General features: G+C 36.7%; 1 protein-coding gene across 1 annotated transcript in view; it reads left to right on the top strand.

The window, feature by feature from the left end:
• Positions 1-13,174, top strand: part of DYNC1H1 (dynein cytoplasmic 1 heavy chain 1) — a 90,722-nt gene extending 77,548 nt beyond the window's left edge. The window contains 14 exon segments of the mRNA XM_074291247.1: positions 664-824; positions 1,741-1,852; positions 1,945-2,005; positions 2,112-2,235; positions 2,396-2,509; positions 5,028-5,198; positions 5,415-5,632; positions 5,870-5,973; positions 6,915-7,126; positions 8,365-8,518; positions 10,867-11,009; positions 11,359-11,527; positions 11,825-11,952; positions 12,806-13,174. Of these exon segments, the coding sequence (XP_074147348.1) occupies positions 664-824; positions 1,741-1,852; positions 1,945-2,005; positions 2,112-2,235; positions 2,396-2,509; positions 5,028-5,198; positions 5,415-5,632; positions 5,870-5,973; positions 6,915-7,126; positions 8,365-8,518; positions 10,867-11,009; positions 11,359-11,527; positions 11,825-11,952; positions 12,806-12,934 (2,000 nt within the window). The 3' untranslated portion in view covers positions 12,935-13,174.
• Positions 13,175-21,571: the final 8,397 nt, after the last annotated feature.

The raw sequence follows: 21,571 nt of genomic DNA, 5'->3' as shown, positions 1-21,571 counted from the left end.
AGAATCCAAATGAGAGAGGAAAGAATGCTACTTTGTTCCCTTGAGTCAAAAAATACACTAGATTGTTTTGTTTTGTTTTTAAAAAAAAAAAAAAAAAAAAGCCCTGCGTGCTACATATTAATTAGTATACTGGAAGGAATCTAGAAAAAGGCAGCCTAGTTGAAAGGTGAAGGGCTTGGCCTCATATTCATGTTCAAAAACCTCAACTGAAGTGGGCTTTCTTGGAGAAGAGGTAGGTAAGGGTATTGGTATGGGGGTAACATCTTCAAGGAGGAATATTTATGTAGAAGAGAAATGGATTTGTTCTGAGTGGCAAGCTAAGATCAGTGACTGAAAATTGTGGAGGTTGATTTAGTAGAGGAAAGATGGGCCGCCTCAAACCAGAAGTTGGCCAGCAACCTATGTGAGGAGTTGCAGCTGTGATTCTTGATATCTGCTTGCACTCTGTGTTATTTCTTAGTGTCTCTTCTAAGATTCTAACTCTGAAAATATCAGAGCAATGGAAGAAAATAAATCCAAATTTCTATTCTGAGTTAAGTAGGCTCGGTCATCAAATGTGAAAAGCAAAAGGGAAACCTGTGGGAAGTCACATTCCTAATATATTGAATGAAATTTGAGTTATTGTTGCCTTTGCATTCCCATAATGACTCGTCTTCATTTCAGCCCCTATTGGCCAAGCCATTCACCGCCTCCTGCTTATCCAGGCTTTCCGCCCTGATCGTCTTCTAGCCATGGCCCATATGTTTGTTTCCACAAATCTCGGCGAATCCTTCATGTCCATCATGGAACAGCCATTAGATCTGACACACATTGTGGATACTGAGGTAATACAAACCAGGTTTTAAAAAATGCAAAGCACTTGAGAGAAACATAAGGAAGTAGCACTTTATCCTACTCAGACAGTAGTTTTCTCTCAGTTGGATAGCAATGCAATTGAGAAATACATTAGGATTTTTACATGGAATGAGGGCCTGGAGATCGGAAGCCTCCTCTTCCTGAATTCAAATGTGATCTCAGATAATTCCTAACAATTTGACCCTGTTTGCCTCAATTTCCTCATCTAGGAAATGAACTGCAGAGGGAAATGGCAAAAACCACTCCAGTATTTTTGTCAAGAAAATCCCAGATGGGTCACAAAGAGTTGGGCATGACTGAACAACAATAAAAATGGAATGGTTGGGGATCCCCATCATATATTATCTTATGTTCAGTTCTGGGCATTTAGGCACATGGAAAGCCTAGCATGCATCCAGAGTAGAGTGACTGGGATTGTAAGGAACCATTGAAGGAAGTGGAGATGCTCAGGTCGGGAAAAGAGAACTCTGGGGTGAAGGTGCAGGTTGTAGTAAGTTGTCATCTTTGTAAAGGACTTTGATCAGGGACAGATCTGGGGCCAGTTGGCAGAAGTTGCCAGGAGGCACAGCTCATCTCTGCAGACTCTAAGCAAGGTCAGGCTAAGTGACATGCTGAAGTTCCCTTCCAGTCCCAATTCAGTGCTTCTTTGGCTTTGTGTATTTGGTCTCTTGTACATTCTGAGTAAATCATCCCCATAGGACTTTTGTGAAACCTCTCTGGGCTCATTCTGAATGTATTTTAGTTTCCAATGAAGAAAGAATAATTATATTCTTGTTCACCATATACCCTTTCTTCTCCCTTCCCCATATGTTTAAGGATATAAAGATAGGTGTAGTTTCTGCTTTTATCCAAATTTTTATCATATTGAATGTCTTTCTTTTATAGGTGAAACCAAATACTCCTGTCCTGATGTGTTCTGTGCCTGGTTATGATGCTAGTGGACATGTGGAAGATCTAGCAGCTGAACAGAACACCCAGATTACATCCATTGCAATTGGTGAGAATTCTTGGTTATCTTTCAAGAAGTCATAGCACTACATATTGGGGCCTGAAAACTGAGTGCAACTTTCCATTTCTTTCTGTTTATAGGCTCTGCTGAAGGTTTTAATCAAGCTGATAAAGCAATAAACACAGCAGTCAAGTCTGGCAGGTAGGTGATTAATTCCCCCCCCCCCCCCCAATTGAAAATCTCAGTGTTCAAATACTGCAAGCCATGGTGTGAAATGTGATGGAGTGCCTCCATTTGCTTTCTCTAGGTGGGTAATGCTGAAAAATGTCCATCTAGCCCCAGGATGGCTGATGCAGCTGGAGAAGAAGCTTCATTCTCTACAGCCCCATGCTTGTTTCAGACTCTTCCTCACAATGGAGATTAATCCTAAGGTAAAGACTGAAAATGCTGTCTTGGTATACTCTTCCTAAATACTGGCTTAGTTAAAGGCTTTCATATGAACACTCTGGTTTGGAGCTTTTGGGGGTCTGGACATTGGACTTATACATGAAGAAACATGAGAGTTGATACAAGGGCCACATTCTTCCTCAGGTGCCTGTGAACTTGCTTCGTGCTGGACGTATCTTTGTATTTGAGCCTCCTCCTGGTGTAAAAGCCAACATGCTGAGGACATTCAGCAGTATTCCTGTGTCAAGAATATGCAAGGTAAGTAACAATGTTCTTTGCTCTTTTCTGTGCAGATTCCAAAGGTAAATATTTATTGACATAACCCATCCTGGGGGATAGGCCATCCCCAACTGAAGAATAAGTTGTGTTCCCAAAGGTCATTTCTTAATCAATAATAATAAGTCCCTTATTATAATTGTACCATAGCCAAACTGTAGATTTAATGATATCAACCTAACTTCTCAGTCCTGGGAAGAGAGAATAATGTAGTGTAAGAGGGACGAGTTTCTTGCCCTTTTCTTTAATAAATATCTTGGATAACTATCCACCCATCTCTTCTATTTCATAATACCCATCTGTTAAAATCTGTTGTCCAGAATTCTCTCCCCTCTCCACCCAAATAAAAATTTTAGGTAGATTCTTTGTTAGTTAAATTAAAGTAATCTTAGTGATCCTGATTTACATTAACATGTGACAGGATTGATTATTCCAGGAATATCTAATTGGTAAAATTTCAAGCAGTATAACAAAGCAAAAGAAGTAGATTCAAGCGTTGTGGCAGAAAACTAGTATCTTACTGGGGAATCCCATAGTCTGTTCTCCTACTTTTCACAGAAAGTAGCCACAGCACCAACAGAGATGGTACTACATTCTTTATGGATGAGTTCTTTGAAGGCTAAGAGATTAGAAAAAACCTATACTCTGGCTAGAAAAGATAGAAGTCATGTGACCATATATTAATCTAATTAATGCTTCAGAAATGAAACTCTTCATAAAACCAGCCAAGCATGTATTCATGTACACATCTCTACATGAATGCATGCTGGGTTAGTTTTATGAAGACTGTGTGTGTGTGTGTGTGTGTGTGTGTGTGTGTGTGTGTGTGTGTGTGTGTGTGTGTGTGTAAGTAAATAAAAATTGCTAGCCATGTCAGCATTACCTTCCTCTGAATGGGATATGTTGCTGCTAAGGATTCCACAGGCTAGATATGGCTAGATATTTCCAAGAAAAGTAAATGCCTATGTTTATTTTTACCGTTGCTACATTATTAAACATTCCATTCATTTTGGAAATTAAATATCCAGATGAATGATTCTTAAAGAAATATCCAGATGAATGTATTAATAAATCAATAATTGATCATTAAATAGGATTTTAAAGGAAAGAAGATAATGGCCTCGGTTATCAGTTTCTTAATTTATTAATTTTGTTTTTGTTCCAATAGGGTATGAATATAAGGACTGGGCCCAAGATTTCATTAGAATAGGTATCTCCCAGATAAGGCAAAGCATACTTACTCCCACCCCCAACCAATGCAGCTAAGCATTTTCTCTGTAACTAATAATCTTAAGGAATGATCTAGAATACTGAGGGTTAAATGTTTTGCTCGTGGTCATTTAGTCAGTATGTGTCATAGAAGAGGCAAGAACCCAAGTCTTCCTGGTCCTGAGGCTCATCATCTGCCCAGAAATTCTTTCCAAATTCATATATATCATTTTGCTTTCAATATATTTCTGTATTCTCCTACCATTAGGAATCAGGGTCCTAACTATGTTACTAGATCTTATCCTAATTTTTTTAGAATTATAGATGCCAGGAAGTGATTAGAAGCATAGTGTCCTAAGTGAGGGAGATAATACTCTAATCCCGGTGTACTTTATCCTGGTATCCTCTGGGCAACACATTATAGGAGGGACATTGCAAAATCTGAGCAGATCCAAAGGATGGTAATTAGAATGGTTAAAGGACTTGAAACTGTCTTATAGCAATAATATTAGCATTCATGTAAGGTTTTAAAGTTTTCAGAGTACAATCCTGGAAGACAAATGCTGTTATTATCCCCATTTTACAGATGAAAGAACTGAGGCAAGTAGAGGTTAAGTGATTTATGCAGAGACACCCAGCTACTAAGTGTCTGCAAGCTGGATTTGAATCCAAGTCTTTCTGATTACTGCCACCTGAACTGTTTTGTGAGGACTTGTTAAAGGAGCTAGAAAATGGTTAGCCTAGAGAAGGGAAAATTTGGCAGAAATACATTATGGAATACAATGGTTAGTCTTACTATGTGTTATACTACAGGAGATAATTAGTAAAAATTAGAGGAAAGCAGATTATGGCTTAATATAAGGAAGAGCTGTCCCAAAAAGTTATGGTGTACTCTGTAAAGATATAGAGTTGGGTCTTCATTAGTAGTTTAAAACAAAAGCTAGTTGTTTTTTGGAAACATTATAAAGGAGAAATACATTAGGCAGGGCTTTGTAATAGATAAGAAGTATCAAACTTGCTGCCCAAATTAAAATTGGGGAAATGTCTAGCAAAATAGATTAAAAAATAATTTTTTAAAGTACAGTAGAAAAAAAATTACAGTATAGATAATGCTAATTTGTGGTTTTCTGAGTCAATATATGTTCCATAGGGAATTTTTCCCTTTATGTGCACATAGCAGGGACTTAACTATTTGAAGGAATGAGGGGAGGGGGGTGCTGGATTATTGCTAACTATTTAGAAGTAAGAGCCATTTTATGGTTATTTTTTCTTTTCTTGGTGGCTTCTCTAGTCTCCCAATGAACGTGCCCGCTTGTATTTCCTGCTGGCCTGGTTCCATGCCATCATCCAAGAACGCTTGAGATATGCACCCCTGGGGTGGTCCAAGAAGTATGAATTTGGAGAATCTGATTTACGCTCTGCCTGTGATACAGTGGATACATGGCTTGATGATACAGCAAAGGCAAGTTGTTTCTTTCTAATCAGCTGTTGCCTTGTGGAGCCATTTAGATTAGTAAGAAATGATGATGAAAATGAGACATATTCTGTGTGCTGCCCCATAGTAATAACAGAAACATAGCAGAGGCACATTTTTGGGGTTTCTTAGAATCGAAATCCAAATTTTGTCCATCTGTCCTTTGTTCTTGAATTGATGACACAGATTATTTTCTCTCCCTAGGGCCGACAGAATATTTCTCCTGATAAAATCCCATGGTCAGCTCTGAAGACACTGATGGCACAGTCCATTTATGGAGGGCGTATTGATAATGAATTTGACCAGCGTTTACTGAATACTTTCCTGGAACGTTTATTTACAACTAAAAGCTTTGATAGTGAATTTAAACTGGCCAGCAAGGTTGATGGGCACAAAGACATTCAAATGCCAGATGGCATTAGGTATTCAAATATTTTCATTTGGATTTCATTTGTAGCAGGAATTACAAGTTTTCTAACCTGAGTGTAGCTTTCTCTTCTTTTGCCTGCCTTGACCTTTTGCCATCCAAGGTCTAACTCATTTTATATAAAATACTTGGAGTCACGTTCATAACGATGACACTTATGAATGTGGTGGAATTAATATGTTTTATTGTGTTGTTTTTTGTTTGTTTGTTTGTTTGTTTGTTTGTTTTCCAGACGAGAGGAATTTGTACAATGGGTTGAACTGCTTCCAGATACCCAAACACCTTCATGGCTTGGCTTACCGAATAATGCTGAGAAAGTCCTTCTCACCACTCAGGGTATCTTGTCTCTTCTTTCTTTGAATTCTGGACATATGTCTAGTCCTGTCAAATGTCAGAAGTACTTCATAGAATCAAATTTGCCTTTTTGTTTTAGGATCTCCACTGTTTTTTTCTTGTTTTGTTTGTTTTTTTGGTTAACCATGTATTGCACATTTCTTCATGGAATGGAATTTTTTATAGACTCTTTTGTTAGATTTCTACTTTTAATGAATTTTTTGAATAGTTTCACAGCTAAAGCTACATAGGCAGTTTTTTCCTTTACTACTTTTTTCATTTTAAAACTGTTTTGATAAATTTTGTAGGACCCAAAGCAAATACATTCTTACCAGTCATCGTTAATACCCTGACTTAATAATAGCCTGCCATTTCTACATTTTAATCCATGGTCCAAAAATAGATTCGTTTCTATTTAATCAACTCTTAACTTGCCAAATCTACTTTTCTCGATTGACCGCAATGATGAAAACACAACTCTGTGGAAAAAATTCTTCAGCTTCTTGTATCAGACTTTATTCATCTTAGCAATTTTTTCTGGATTCTTTCTAACAGTGTGAGTTATAAACATGTAATGTCTTGGTTTGGATACATGCCTCTGAAAGGCATGCACTCAAGTAGTCTATGATCTAATATATGGTAGAAAGACATATATATAAATAATTCAAAAGAGATTGTGATAAAGATGAAGGAGTAGTCTACATCGTTTATCAGTAATTTATTTGCTATTTAGAACTACATTTTTTCAAGTGAGAAATCAGATACAAAATTCAGTCATTCCTGTTACATAAAAGCAACTGTTTCTTACCTTGTTCCATTTAGGTTTATTGTTAACCTGGCTTCAGATTTGTTTTTTTAAAGTAAACATATTTTAGATAGTTTATATTTAAAAAAAATTTTTTTACACTCCTTGCCACCTTTGAACGAATGTATATTTGACTTAGGCATTGACATGATCAGTAAGATGTTGAAGATGCAGATGTTGGAGGATGAGGATGACCTGGCTTATGCAGAAACAGAGAAGAAGACTCGGACAGATTCCACTTCTGATGGCCGCCCAGCTTGGATGAGAACTCTCCATACCACTGCATCCAACTGGCTGCATCTCATACCATTGACTCTGAATCACCTGAAGCGAACTGTAGAAAACATTAAGGCATGTCTTTTTGTTTTATAATCTGATCTTTTATTTTTCCCTCAATTCACTTAATAATTTTAACATTGTTTTTTTAAATTTTGAATTCCAAATTCCCCACTCTCATTGAGAAAGCAAGTAATTCGATATGTTATACAATCAAGTTATGCAGTCAAGACATTTTTTTGAATCATTTTTCCAAGTGGTTTCCAAGAAGGAAACTATAAGCATACCTTTTCTGGGTGAGAACTAGGCCACTTCTGTGTAGAAGAAATAGTTGTCTGTTTTAATAGGACGTCATCCAGAGAACAAGTCATGGGACAGATGATTTAATTCATTTTATGATAAATTTATATTCTTTTTTTTTTTTCTTTTTGTATAAGAAAGGGCAGCGTATATTCTAACCTTGTTTTTTTGACAAGGCAATTGAGGTTAAATGATTTGCTTGGGGTTACACAGCTAGGAAGAGTTAAATATATGAAGGCAGATTTGAACTCAGATCCTCCTGATTCCTAGGCTGGTGCTCTATCCACTGCACCATCTAGCTATCCCAAGACATGTATTCCAGAAGAGGCAACGAGAGCATCCAGTATTTCTCCTAGTAAAAGCATCTGATTACAGCAACCTTTATAAATTCTTGTCCAGTTTATGCTCAATCTGGTTTCAGAAACTCAAATTTCCAGGTTCTAGATGAATATGTATATGTATAGTTATTTAGTTTAACAAGCAAAATATTCAGAAGTTTATCCTTTATGCAGCAGAACAGCAAATATATCTCCCCCATACATCTCTGTATTTTGTTCATTGAGCTTAGCTAATAGTTATTCTAACCACCATTTACATTCCAGCTACTCCATTTGCAAAACAAATCTGTCATAACAGACATAATCCTCTAAGCTCTCTGGTTTGCTGATATCCCCCTGCCTAGAGGGAATCAGCTTTCACTGGCCCACCCACACTGAGAGGAGAATCTTCTAACCATGTGCTTCAGGAACCAAGGGCAACCCAGTGATGCTTCTTCAGTAATCAATGAGATTATAATGTAGCAGGTTAGATACTGAGTGTACAAGAGGAAAAAACAAAACTGCCCCTGCCCCTCAAAGAAACAACATACAAACATAAATAAATGTGAAGTGTATGCAAGGTAAAGGCTAATAAGTAATTCCAGAGAGCATATGTAATCCTGTGGGATTTTGGTTGGGTTTAGGAAAAAAACTATTATTCTCTTCAATTTATCTTTAATTCCATTTTAAATTTAGGACCCTCTGTTCAGATTCTTTGAAAGAGAAGTAAAAATGGGGGCCAAGTTACTCCAAGATGTCCGTCAGGATCTTGCTGATGTGGTTCAGGTGTGTGAAGGAAAAAAGAAGCAAACCAACTATCTACGGACACTTATAAACGAACTGGTGAAAGGTATTATGGTTTTTGCTTTCTTGTTATACAATGGTCTCACTACCTAGGTGACTCATAGGAGTGAAGACTATAGTCAGGCTGATTTGGCATTAAGGGACTGCTGATCTTCAGACTACTGAAGGGCTCTGTGAATGAATGATGAATAATAACAGGGCCCAGTTGCTGGTCTAGCATAAAATATTTTAAAATAAGCTTCATCTTTACAATTTGCTTAGGCAAGGTGATCATTCCTGCTGGGTGCAGATCAGCTATCTCATGAGGTCTCAGGTTCTTTTGTTCTAAGCAGTTCATTGCCTCAAACTATGGCCTGCGGGCCAGATGCGGCCCACTAAGGACATTTATGCGGCCCACCTGGTTATGACAAATGGGCTGAGGGGCGGAGACAGTGTGAGGTATTGTTTTTACTATAGTCCGGCCCTCCAATAGTGTGAAAGACAGTTTGAGGACCACTGCCTTAGTTTTGTGACCCTGGGCAAGTTATTTAACTGCTCTTAACCTCAATTTACTCATCTATAAAGTGTGAATAATAGTAACACTTCATGGAGTTACTCTGAAATGTGTAAAGCACTTTGCAAACTTTTAAAATTCTGTATAATGTTAGTTATTACTGTGTTGCAGGGTGCTAATCTAAGCTCTGTGAATACAAAGACAAAATGAGATTTTTTTTTTTTGTGGGATATAACCACTGATATAGAAATGGAAATAAAAGATAATTAAGGAGGGAACTATAAATATCTAAAAGGGCTTCTTGTTGTAGGTGGCACATGAGCGCCTTCACTCCAAGAGGATTCTAATAAAAGATTCTTAATCCTATTTTGACTTTTTGCAGTGGAGGTTAGCAGTTAAGTTTCCTTACAAAAATTAGATATCTGACAATTTCTTCTGTTATGCTAGTTGGTATGAAAGGAAGAGATGTAGGCTAGTTAATGGCATAATTAAGTGGATTGTGAAGTAGTTGAATAACTGGCTGACAGAGAATACATTGAGAGGAGTAGTGGCCCCAACTTAGAGGGGGACATCTTTAACAGATTGCCACAGAGATTTGGCCTAGGTACCTCTAATACCTTGTTCAGATTTGCTGAAAACACAAAGTTTAGAGAAGGAGCTAATGTGTTGGGTGGCAGCCACATCCAAAAAAAAATATCAGCAGACTAGAATGACAATAAGACTGTCATTTAAATAGGGATCATATAAATTCTACATAATTACAAGAAAATTTATATAATAATTAAAAGCAATCAAAAAATGATAAACAAAGCTTAGATGAAAATTTATTCAATGATGTGATAGAGAAGATTCTTAGTTTAGGTCAGACTTATGTCTTTCCCACTCTGAGATATTAGGAAACAGCTCCCTGACCTGAAATAGGGCTTCAGAAGAAAAGGGACTAAGATACACTGACTTCCTACCAGTATAAGTAAATGTCTGGAAGAGTTCTTGGCTACTTTGTGTAGCCTCAAAGCTACACCAATCCATCTGCTCCTTTTCTGCTGTCCTGGAGTAAAAGGTCTCCGGTCTGGGTTCTTCCCAACCTTCTGCCAGGTTACTTTTTTAATTAGCCCTGCTAAAGAATGTTGGTCATAAGTATTAATGGTGCCTTTAGACGCAAAGAACTGAAAGGAAATTCTTGTCCATTTCAGAAGAAAAGTGGCCTGAGGCGCTATATATATATATATATATATATTTTCCCCCCCCCCCCCCCCCCCCCCCCTGCCCAGGGTCACACAGCTAGGAAGTATTAAGTGTCTGAGACCAGATTTGAAGTCGGATCCTCCTGAATTCAAGGCTGGTGCTCTATCCACTTCACCACCTAGCTGCCCCTACCAGTGTCCTTTTACATAACGTAGATTGGACTTTGTTTTTTTAGTTGGTTGGTTGGGAGTTTAGGCAGAGAGGGAAAAATAAGATGAAAATATTAATACACTTTTAAAATATCTGAATTGATCTTTTCTGTTTGGGAATATACCAGCACTGAACTTCCAGCCAGAAAATGACCACTGTTTTCAGTTGCTTTGAGAATAGAATTCCCTAAAAAGGACTAATACAGGACAATTAAAATCATTCTTTTGTCTATATAACTGGTATTTTAAAACACTGGATTGGTTCCTGGAATCAAAATATTCTAGATCCAGGCATCCATCCCAGGAACTTTTGGATAAATCTGTTAGTTAGTTCAAATTATTTGTAAAAGGTTTGGTGACTTTAGAAAAATGGTAGTTATTATGATTTTCAGTAGTTAGAATGGAACCTGTCCCAATTGAGAGGAAAAGATTTTTACAAAACTTATCCAGCTTTTGAACTCGCAAGGTGTTAGAACTGTCCTGAGTATTCATATTCTCCTATTGCAGGTATCTTACCTCGGAGCTGGTCCCACTACACAGTGCCTGCTGGTATGACAGTTATTCAGTGGGTTTCAGACTTCAGTGAACGAATTAAACAGCTTCAGAATATTTCATTGGCAGCTGCATCTGGTGGGGCAAAAGAATTAAAGGTACTTCCTATGTCTAATTGAAATTAGATTTTCCATTGGAAATCCAGAAGTTGTCAGTAGCTGCACTGGACTGACATTAAGGGAGGGATCAGACTTTATTGGGGAACTTAGTTTGGCAAGGTTATAGCAAATCATTTGGAATTAGCTGAAACTGCCAAGTGGACATTAAATGTGATCTCTTAGGATCAAGAGGTTGGCTTCATTTTTAATTGTGAGACAAACTCAGTGTGTGCTTGTGGGAAGTCTGATATCACCTCAGCATTTGTGCTGAGAGACCTTTGGTTTGAAAAGAGAAAAATTTCCATTTTCACATACATGACCTAAAAGCTGTTTTTTCTTTGGGGGATAGAACATCCATGTGTGCCTTGGTGGCCTGTTTGTTCCAGAGGCTTATATTACAGCCACCAGACAGTATGTGGCCCAAGCAAACAGCTGGTCTCTGGAGGAGCTTTGCCTGGAAGTCAATGTCACAACTGCCCAGAATGCTGTGCTGGACGCCTGCAGTTTTGGAGTCACAGGTGAGCATCTGGGTCCTGCCTTTCTTGGTCCAGATTAGGGGTTTGGTGTGGGCACAGTTATAATTGAAATGGTGACTTGAGAGCCTCTAGACTAGAGTGACTAGAGAGGCTGCTAGTTATTGAAGTTTATATTTATCTAACTTTTATGCTAAACAAATAGACTTGATGATCTGTTTCTACAAAATTTTCCCTTTTAACAGTCTATGAAAATCTCTGGGGAAGATGGGTGTTAACTGTGAAAGATTCTCTGTTCACTTTATTTTTAATTTTTATTTTCTTGTTGAATGTTTCTTGTAGGTTTGAAGCTTCAGGGAGCCACATGCAACAATAACAAATTGTCTCTCTCTAATGCAATTTCAACCATACTTCCTATTACTCAGCTACGTTGGATCAAACAGACAAATGCAGAGAAAAAAGCAAATGTGGTGAGTCTAAGCTTGCCCGAATTTGGACAGGGTGACATGGCTGTTCTTCTAGGGCTTTTATCATCTGATTGGTGTGCTCCTTTTTTAAATTTGCGAATGTTTTTTCATTGAGCTTCATATCCCTGTATTCTATAAACATACTTTCCCTACTCCATAGGCCTCACCATCCCCTATTTCAGTCCATGTGGTCATTTTTTAGTGGAAAGGACAGGGGTTTAAGGTAATGGTGCTTTGGGATCCTGATGATTGGACAGAACCAGCATTTAGCCCATTAACTCTGAAGAATTGGAGCAGCAGGTGGTTTGGGGCCTTGGCTGCTAGCTTTAATCCGGCAGTGCCCCTCAGTGGAGAAGTTTTCTGTCTTATGTAAGGCCTCTAAAACTAGAATGTTTTCAGCTTGTTGCTTTAATCGATCTTCTCGTGAACCAAGCATTCTATCATTGTTCAGTTCTGCTTGTTTGTTAGTTGTTTTTTTATTTAATGTTTTTCCCAATTACATTCAAAAAAATTTTTTCTTACATTTGTTTTTTAAATTTTTGAGTTCTAGGTTTTCTCCCTTATCCCTATCCACAATAAAGAAACCACATGTGAAATTATGCAGAACATTGCCATAAGTCAAGTTGTGAAAGAAAATTTATGTTTTCTATGTATCTCCCACCCTAATGAAAATAAAAACTCACAAGAAAAATTGAGAGAGAAGGAGAATGCTTCAGTCTGTACTCAGACACAATCCAATCAATTCCTTCTAAGTCCTTCAGAGTAGTCATGGACAATTATACTATCTATCTGCTTTTTTGAAGCATTTTTGCCTTGAGCACTGAACTCTTTGTTGCATGTTTGCTCTCTCCTGCAGGTCACCTTACCTGTGTATCTGAACTTCACTCGGGCAGATCTTATCTTTACTGTGGACTTTGAAATTGCTACAAAAGAAGACCCTCGGAGCTTCTATGAGCGTGGAGTGGCAGTTTTGTGCACAGAGTAAACTCCCTTTGGCATCTTACTCGTGATTTGTGTCCTGGTGGGCATCAAAAATACTCTTTTTCATGCTTAAAATGTGTTCAGAGGGTTACGGATTGTATGAAGAGGGATTTGTGCAAGTGGGTAATGGGAGACTGGAAGTTGATTGAGTGCATCCGAGGTGTAGATCACAGTGAGAAGGCAAAAGGAAACAGTGGTTTGGAGATAAGAGTTTTATATTGTGAAATAAAGTTTTCAAGCATGACTCTTAGTCAAGACTCTTTGTTGATGTTGCTGTGCCAGTGTTAGCATCTGCTGGGAGCAGGGGGTCAGGTCCTTTTCAGGGGTGGTCATGATGAGCACCTCCCATCTCACTCTGCCCTGTGGCCTTAGGTAGGGGTGGTACACTTTTAAATGCAGGTTAAGCTCTTCAGAATGAGTGCCAACGAGTTCCAGTTGGACAGTGGAACTGAAAAGTACCTGAAGTCCCATGGAGTCAAGAGAACCAGGTTCATATCCCACTGCTATCATCCATTCTGTGGAGATAGCTCCACAGTCTAGGCCAGTTACCTGGCATTTTAAAGACCATTTTAATATGCCAACATGGATACAGAGAATTAAGTAGAGAGCTCTGAATGATGAAGAGCCATGGCTTCCAAATTAAACCTGCACAAAAGTATACACAAGAGAGGACAGCAAAAAAAAAAAAAAAAAGCATTTGGGGAAAATGGCTGTGGGTTAAAATATAAAATGACCAAAGGCTTGAAGAAGATATAAAAGTGTCCTGTCAAAAGTGAGGAAGTGCTAAATGGGAGAAGCACCTCATCACGAAAGTCAGACATCTCCACAGACAGCAAACAACCATTTATCACTGTAGGATGTCTGTGTACAGTCAGATTGCTGCTTCATTAAAGTGAAGATCTAAGAAAGTTTGAAAAGATTATGGTGTGGAGCGGCTAGGTGGTACAATGGGTAGTGCACTAACCCTGGGGAGTGCATTCAAATCAGGCCACAGACATTTGACACTAGCTCTTTGATTTATTTATTTATTTATTTTTTTTTTTTTTATGTTTTCATTTACCAGATATTTGCATGGGTAATTTTACAACATTGACAATTGCCAAACCTTTTGTTCTAATTTTTCCCCTCCTTCCCCCCCCCCCCCATGGCAGGTTGACCCAATACATGTTAAATATGTTAAAGTATAAATTAAATACAATATATGTATACATGTCCAAACAGTTATTTTGCTGTACAAAAAAGTCAGACTTTGAAGTAGTGTACAATTAGCCTGTGAAGGAAATCAGAAAGGCAGGCGGACAGAAATAGAGGGATTGGGAATTCTATGTAGTGGTTCATAATCATCTCCTAGAGTTCTTCTGCTGGGTGTAGCTGGTTCAGTTCATTTCTGCTCTATTGGAACTGATTTGGGCTTATCTCATCGTTGAAAATGGCCACATCTATCAGAATTGGTCATCATATAGTAGTATTGTTAAAGTATACAATGATTTCCTGGTCTTGCTCATTTCACTCTAGCTCTTTGATTCTTAACCCTGATTGTCTCACCCCCAAAAAAAAGTTTTGGTGTGCAATTAAGTTCAAACTGACTTACTTAAGCTAGTTACCAACCCCCAAAAATGAGGAAGTGGATAAAAGAACAGGCATCAAAATTACAGCTTTTTTTAAAGGAATTTCAGCAATATACATCAACTGCTAAAACCCCTAGAATCTGCCCTGAATCTGCTCACCAGAGATAGCATCCAGCATAACTCATTTGTAAAAAACATCTGGGAGGATGATAAGTACAAGACTGATCAGGATCACCTCATAAAACAGTATCCAGAGAAGCAAGCTTCCAAAAGGCTCCTCAGAGATCCAATTAAGCCACTTCAGTGATTCCTTATCTATGATTCTTTATCCCTTATTCCCAACGTACTTTTTCCTAACCTTCAAATCTTTCAAATTCCTTGAAGGAACCTCTACCATCTCTACTTCTGGCCCAGGACTTGAGAGTCCACACAGGAGATTAAAAAATCTGGAAGACTCAACTGGAAATTTAAGGTGTGTAATCGCACCTTGATCCTCACTGTGACAATATCCTATCCTACAATTTCTGACTCCTTCACTGGTTCCCCTGGCTTCTGATCATCTGTCTCCAGCCCTACTTCCAACCCCTACACTTGAGAATCCTACCCTTCACTGAGCAGACTGGGACCCTCTACATGAGCTTTACACTTCTTTTGTTTGTCAAATTTCACAATTATGACTTTTCTCTTAATGTCTATTTCTTTAATCCCAGTCTCCCCAGATCCCTGTTCTTAATACATTTTCCCAATTCCCTTTTTATTATGAAGATCAACAAGTGAGCATCTTCCTGTACCAAAAAGACTGGATATACCTTAAAAAGCAGCTCAATGTGATTTAATATTTCAAATTGAACATGCTAATTTCAACACTGTCCTATTTATAGCCTTTTCCAAACATCTTTATGCTTCTTTGGCAGTCTTTTCTATTTTGGTATCACCATAATTATTCCATTATTTCTCTCCATAATTAGCCCTTCCCCCCCAGTAAATTTTCCTTTATAATAATTAAGCAAAACATCTACCCATTGGGCCATGTCTGAAAATACATGTCTTCTTCTATACCCCTTGTGGAAAGCTTGACTCTGATCAATTTTGTGGAGTAGTCTTAACTCAGTTGTTTTTCTTTACAATATCATAAACTTGGCTCACTTCACTTAGCATCAGTTCATACACTTTTCCCCAAATTCCTCTTAATCACTAATAATCCAACACCCATGCTAAGGGGAAAAGGCCTAAGCATAAGTCAACAAAGCGGGCAGAGGAGGGGAGAGGGTTATTCATACTGGCACTTCAGACTTCGGGAGATTTGATAAAGGAAGCAAGATGCCATGGTTCTCCACATCTGTGCTCAATGTGGGCACTGACGACTTCCTTGCTTGCCCCTTTGTATTTGGAAAATTCCACTGGTGATTGTTGTTAGAGATAATTCCTCTGGGAGGGTAATTGGTAGGGGAAAAGATGCTATTTCCTCTGCTTTCAGGTCTTTGTTGAGGGAAATATTTCCCGATTTACTCAGGGAAGTTGGCTAACAAGACTATTGAGGATCTCATCTAAGGTGCTAGGTTTTATGAGGCTGTCTGGGTCCAGATGGACACTTAATGGAGTTGTTATGGGTTAAAATTAAAACCAGCCAGTTTGGGGACTAAAAGCCAAGAAACAAGCAGCTGCAGTACTTAGAATATGTGTATCATGTGGCTAAAAGCCTCAGGGAATTGTGTCTCAAATTATCTGGCAAATGACAGAAGAATGACTTTGGGTGAGGGATGAAAAGTTTCCTGAAGGTGCTTATAGGATTTTCCCCCTTAAGGATTCACATGTGAATGCCAATTCAGAATCCACAAATATCCCAACAGAATAATAAAAGTTCTTATTTATTATGGTTGTGTATAAATCTCTGTATATTGATATGTACAAACACACAGAATTGATTTTCACCATGCATGGTAGTTATGATCCAAACCATTGCTTCCTAGGGGAAATACAGGATAAGGTTCCTGTGAGTCTCCGGCACAGCATTTACTTTAGCACTTTCCAAAGCAGTTTCCTGTCGAAATCGGCAAATTTCTTCTTCCTTTTTCTGAATGTACCACATTGAATTCAAAGCCAACAGCATTATAACTTCCTGTAAAGCATATCACAGCTTTCTTGTATACTTAGGAAAACAAGACATCTGTGGGCCATTTTAAACAATGAAGTCTCCAAGTAAAAATATAAAAATGAGAAAAACATGGCATTTGACAGGGAAGAGGACACTTATTAACAGAATGAAAACTTAAAGCAAAATATTACCTTGTTCATCCTCAAATTTTTTTCTGTCCTGTGCATGGATGATTGCAAAAGTTGCAATAATTGATTTTGAAATTACAAATAAATCTTAGCAAGGAGGCAAATTCACAAATGTGGAATTGATAAATAACAAGGATCAATTATACATATTTGTATATATGCATGTACATATGTATACTGAGCATACATGTATGTCTGCTATAACAAACAATATTGACTTAAATTCCTCAGTGAAGGATAGCACTTACAAAATTGTTATAAAGCAAAATTATAACCTTATATACATCAGTCACAGAGATCACAATGAAATGATTTGCAGCAGTTTGAATGCAACAGGTCTTACAATGTGACTAAATGCCCAGGAATATTAAGTTATAATAATAATAAAATAATATAAAAAATAAAATTAAATATAATAGTTAAGGAGAGGATGAGGTGGGGAGATGCTACTGAAGATAACAATCAGACTAGGTGACCTCTCAATAGTTCCACAGGAATAGCCCCTCCTCAGTATATGGGTCTCTAGGAATAGTGACCTCAAACTTAACTTCTACAAAGCATTTATCACATAATTTGGAATTCAGCATAAACAATGAAGAGTCACTCCCTTGCTTTGGAACCTGTCATTTTGGCTGTTGGGACTATTTAGTAATCTAAAATTGTCTCAATTACTTATCAAGGCTGAGAAATTATGGCTTGGACTCTGGCTTTGGTGACCTTCAAAAGCTTTACAAGATCATTGCCTAATTTGTTTCATTCCAAGACTTGTTGATTCTGTCTTTACACTCCCTCCCCCCAATATGTGCCATGAGATTATTTACAAGTAAAGCTTTAAATAAAAATATGAATGGGAGGACTTGGGATGAAAAATGCCATCGTCTCCAGAGAGAGAAAGCTCTATGAAGACTGAATGTGAATCAAAGTATATTTTCACCTTTTTTGTTTGTTTTCTTATGTTTTTTTTTTTTTCAATTTTGGCCTGATTTTTCTTGTACAACATAACAAATATGGAAATATGCTTAAGATGATTGCACATATTTAACATTGAATTGCTTGCTGTCTTGGAGAAGGGAGAAAATTTTGGAACAAAAAGTCTTACAAAAATGAATGTTGAAAACTGTATTTGAAAAAATAAAATATTGAGAAAATGTTAAAAATAAAAAAATTTTTAAGGAAAAAAAATTCAGATTATAAGCAAGTCCAACAAAAGTTCCTAGAAGAGATAAAGAAGCAAAAATAAATTTTTTCAATAAAATGAAGAGTGATAGAAGAAAAATTAAGAGAAATGAGAGCTATGCATAAAAATTATGAAAAGAAAATTAACAGCCTAGTAAAAGAGGCACAAAAAAATACTGAAAATAACTCCTTAAAAAAGAATTGCCCAAATAGTAGGAGAGATCTGAAGAAAGTAATTACTTAAAAATTAGAAGTGAATTTGCAGAAGCTAATGAATCATGAAACATCAAGAAGCAATGAAATTATGTCAAAAGACTGGAAAAACAGAAGAAAATAGGTAACACAAGAAAAACAAATGACTAGAAAATAGATTAAGGGGAGATCATTAAGAATTATTAGATGATCTGAAGGCCATAATCATAAAGAGAGCCTATATCATAATTCAAAAAATTATAAAAGATAGCTTAGACCTAGAGGGGCAAAGCAAAAGTTGAACACTGCTCACCTCCTGAAATTCCCAGGAGTATTATAGCTAAATTCCAGAACTCCCAAGTGAAGGAGAAACTTCTGCAAGCGACTAGAAAGAAATTAGAGAATAGTGACCCACAGTCAGGATTATACAATATTTAACACCTACTATAATAAAGAAATTGAGTCTGGGTTTTTATTCGAGTGGCTTGGAATAATGATATTCTTGAAGACAAAGTAGCTAGGATTACAACTAAAAATAACCTACCCAACAAAGTCAGTATAATCCTACGGGAGGGAAATGAATATTTAATAAAATAGAGGATTTTCAAGCATTCCTTATTAAAGACCAGACTTAAGTAGAAAATTTGACAATGAAACAAGGCATATGAAGCATAAAAGGTAAATCTGAATGAGTAATCATAAGAAATTCAATAAGAAAAACTTTGCATTTCTTTATGAGAAGATGATACCTGTAAGAATTAAGAATTTTTACCATTATTAGAACAGAACCTACACAGACAGAAGACATGGATGTGCCAATTATATTGTGATCTCAAAAAACAATGAGTGAGAAAGGAGATACTGGGAGGAAGGAGAAAAAGAGATAATTTTGATTATATTAAAAAGGTTTGTACAAACAAAACAATGTAGACAAGTTTAAAAGAGAAGCGGAAAAGGGGGTGGGGGGGAGAAATCTATATCCAAGAGTTCTGATAAAGGCCTCATTTCTAAAATATATAGAAAATTGACTCAAATTTATAAGAATAAAGCTATTCTCCAATTGACCATTTATGATCAAAGGACATGAACAATTTTCTGATAAATTAAAACCATTTCTAGTCATATGAAAAAATGCTCTAAATTACTTTTGATTGCAGAAATGCAAATTAAGACAACTCTGAGGTACCAACCTCATACCTTTCAGATCAGCTAAGATGATAAGAAAAGATAATGATGAATATTGGAGGGGGTATGGGAAAACTGGGACATTGATGCATTGTTGGTGGAATTGTGAACTGATATAACAATCTGGAGAGCAATTTGGAACTATGCCCAAAGGGCTATCAAACTCTGCATACCCTTTGACCCAGCAGTGTTTCTATTGGGCATATATCGCAAAGAGATCTTAAAGGGAAAGGGATCCATATGTGCAAGAATGTGGCAGCCCTTTTTGTAGTGGCCAGAAACTGGAAACTTGAGTGGATGCCCATCAATTGGAGAATGGCTGAATAAATTGTGGTGTATTAATGTTATGGAATATTATTGTTCTGTAAGAAATGACCAACAGGATGATTTCAGAGAGTCATGGAGAGACTTACATGAACTGATGCTGAGTGAAATGAACAGGACCAGAGATGATTATACACTTCAACAACAATACTACATGATGATCAATTCTGATGGACGTGGCCATTTTCAACAATGAGATGAACCAAATCAGTTCAACAGAGCAGTAATGAACTGAACCAGCTACACCCAGGGAAAGAACTCTGGGAGATGACTATGACCCACTACATAGAGTTCCCAATCCCTCTATTTTTGTCCGCCTGCATTTTGGATTTCCTTCACAGGCTAATTGTACACTATTTCAAAGTCCGATTCTTTTTGAACAGCAAAATAACTGTTTGGACATGTACACATATTGTATTTAACTTATACTTTAACATATTTAACATGTATTGGTCAACCTGCCATCTGGGAGGGGGAAGGAGAGGAAAAATTGGAACAAAAGGCTTGGCAATTGTCAGTGTTGTAAAATTACCCATGCATATATCTGGTAAATAAAGAGATATAATAAAAAAATTTTTTAAAAGATCAGCAGGATGATATCAGAGAAGACTGGAGAGACTCACATGAACTGATGCTAAGTGAAGTGAATTAGAACAAAGAGAACATTGTACACAGCAACAACAAGATTATGTGATGATCAATTCTGAAGGACAGGGCTCTTTTTCAACAGTTAAGATGATTCAGGCCAGTTCCACTGGACTTATGGAGAGAGCCATTTACACCCAGAGAGAGGACTGTGGGAATTGAATGTGGATCACAACAAAGCATTTTCACCTTTCTTGTTCTTCTTTGCTTGTATTTTTTTTTCCTTTTTATCAGATTTTTCTTATGTAGCAGGACAATTGTGGAAATACGTATAGAAGAATCTCATGTTTAATATATATTGGATTACTTGCTGTCTAGGGGAGGGGATTAAGGGAAAGGTAGAGAACAAAAATTTGGAATACAAGGTCTTGCAAGGATAAATGTTTAAAATTATCTATGCATATGTTTTGAAAATAGTTTTTTTTAATTTTAAGGTTCCATAAATAATGAATTAATATCAATACCAAAGACATTCATCAAATGGTATAGTATCAAATTCTTGAAGAAAAAAGTTGAATTAATTATATTATTTATATTATATAATATTCATATGTAATTATAATTATATTAATTATAGGAGGAAATAAAAACTATATACTAGTGGGGATCTTCTCAAAGATCTAGATAAATCCAACCATTAAAAAAAAGGAGTTATAAAGATTAATAGAATTTTAGGAAAGTTAGATATGATAAACCTCTAAAGATTATATTTAATGGAAATTTACAAAGAATATACTTTCTTGAATACTGGAAAATGAGTATGGACTCCAATATAGCATTTCCACTCTTTCTGTTACTGTTTGCTTGAATTTTTTTTTTCCTTCTTAGGTTATTTTTACTTCCTTTCTAATTTGATCTTTCTTGTGCAGCAAGATAACTGTATAAATTATATGTATATATATATATATATTGTATTTAAGATATACTTTAACATATTTAATATGTATGGGCCTACCTGTCATCTAGGGGAAAGGGTGGAGGGAAGGAGGGGAAAAAGTTGAAACAGAAGTTTTTGCAAGGGTCAAAATGTTGAAAAATTATCCATGCATATGTTTTGTATATAAAAAGCTTTAATTTTTAAAAATGTAAAAAAAAAATATATATATATATATATATATATATATATATATATATATATATATATATTTTTTTTATATATATATATATATACATATACATACTTTATTTTCTGCTATACATGGCACTTTTACAAAAACTGGCCATGTATTAGGGCACAAAAACTTCACAAACAAATGCAGAAAAGCAGA

Source organism: Sminthopsis crassicaudata, chromosome 2, assembly GCF_048593235.1.
Source record: "Sminthopsis crassicaudata isolate SCR6 chromosome 2, ASM4859323v1, whole genome shotgun sequence".
NCBI classification, from domain to species: Eukaryota; Metazoa; Chordata; class Mammalia; order Dasyuromorphia; family Dasyuridae; genus Sminthopsis; species Sminthopsis crassicaudata.
Note: the sequence above shows the minus strand (reverse complement) of the source record. Positions and strands in the feature narration are given on the sequence as shown.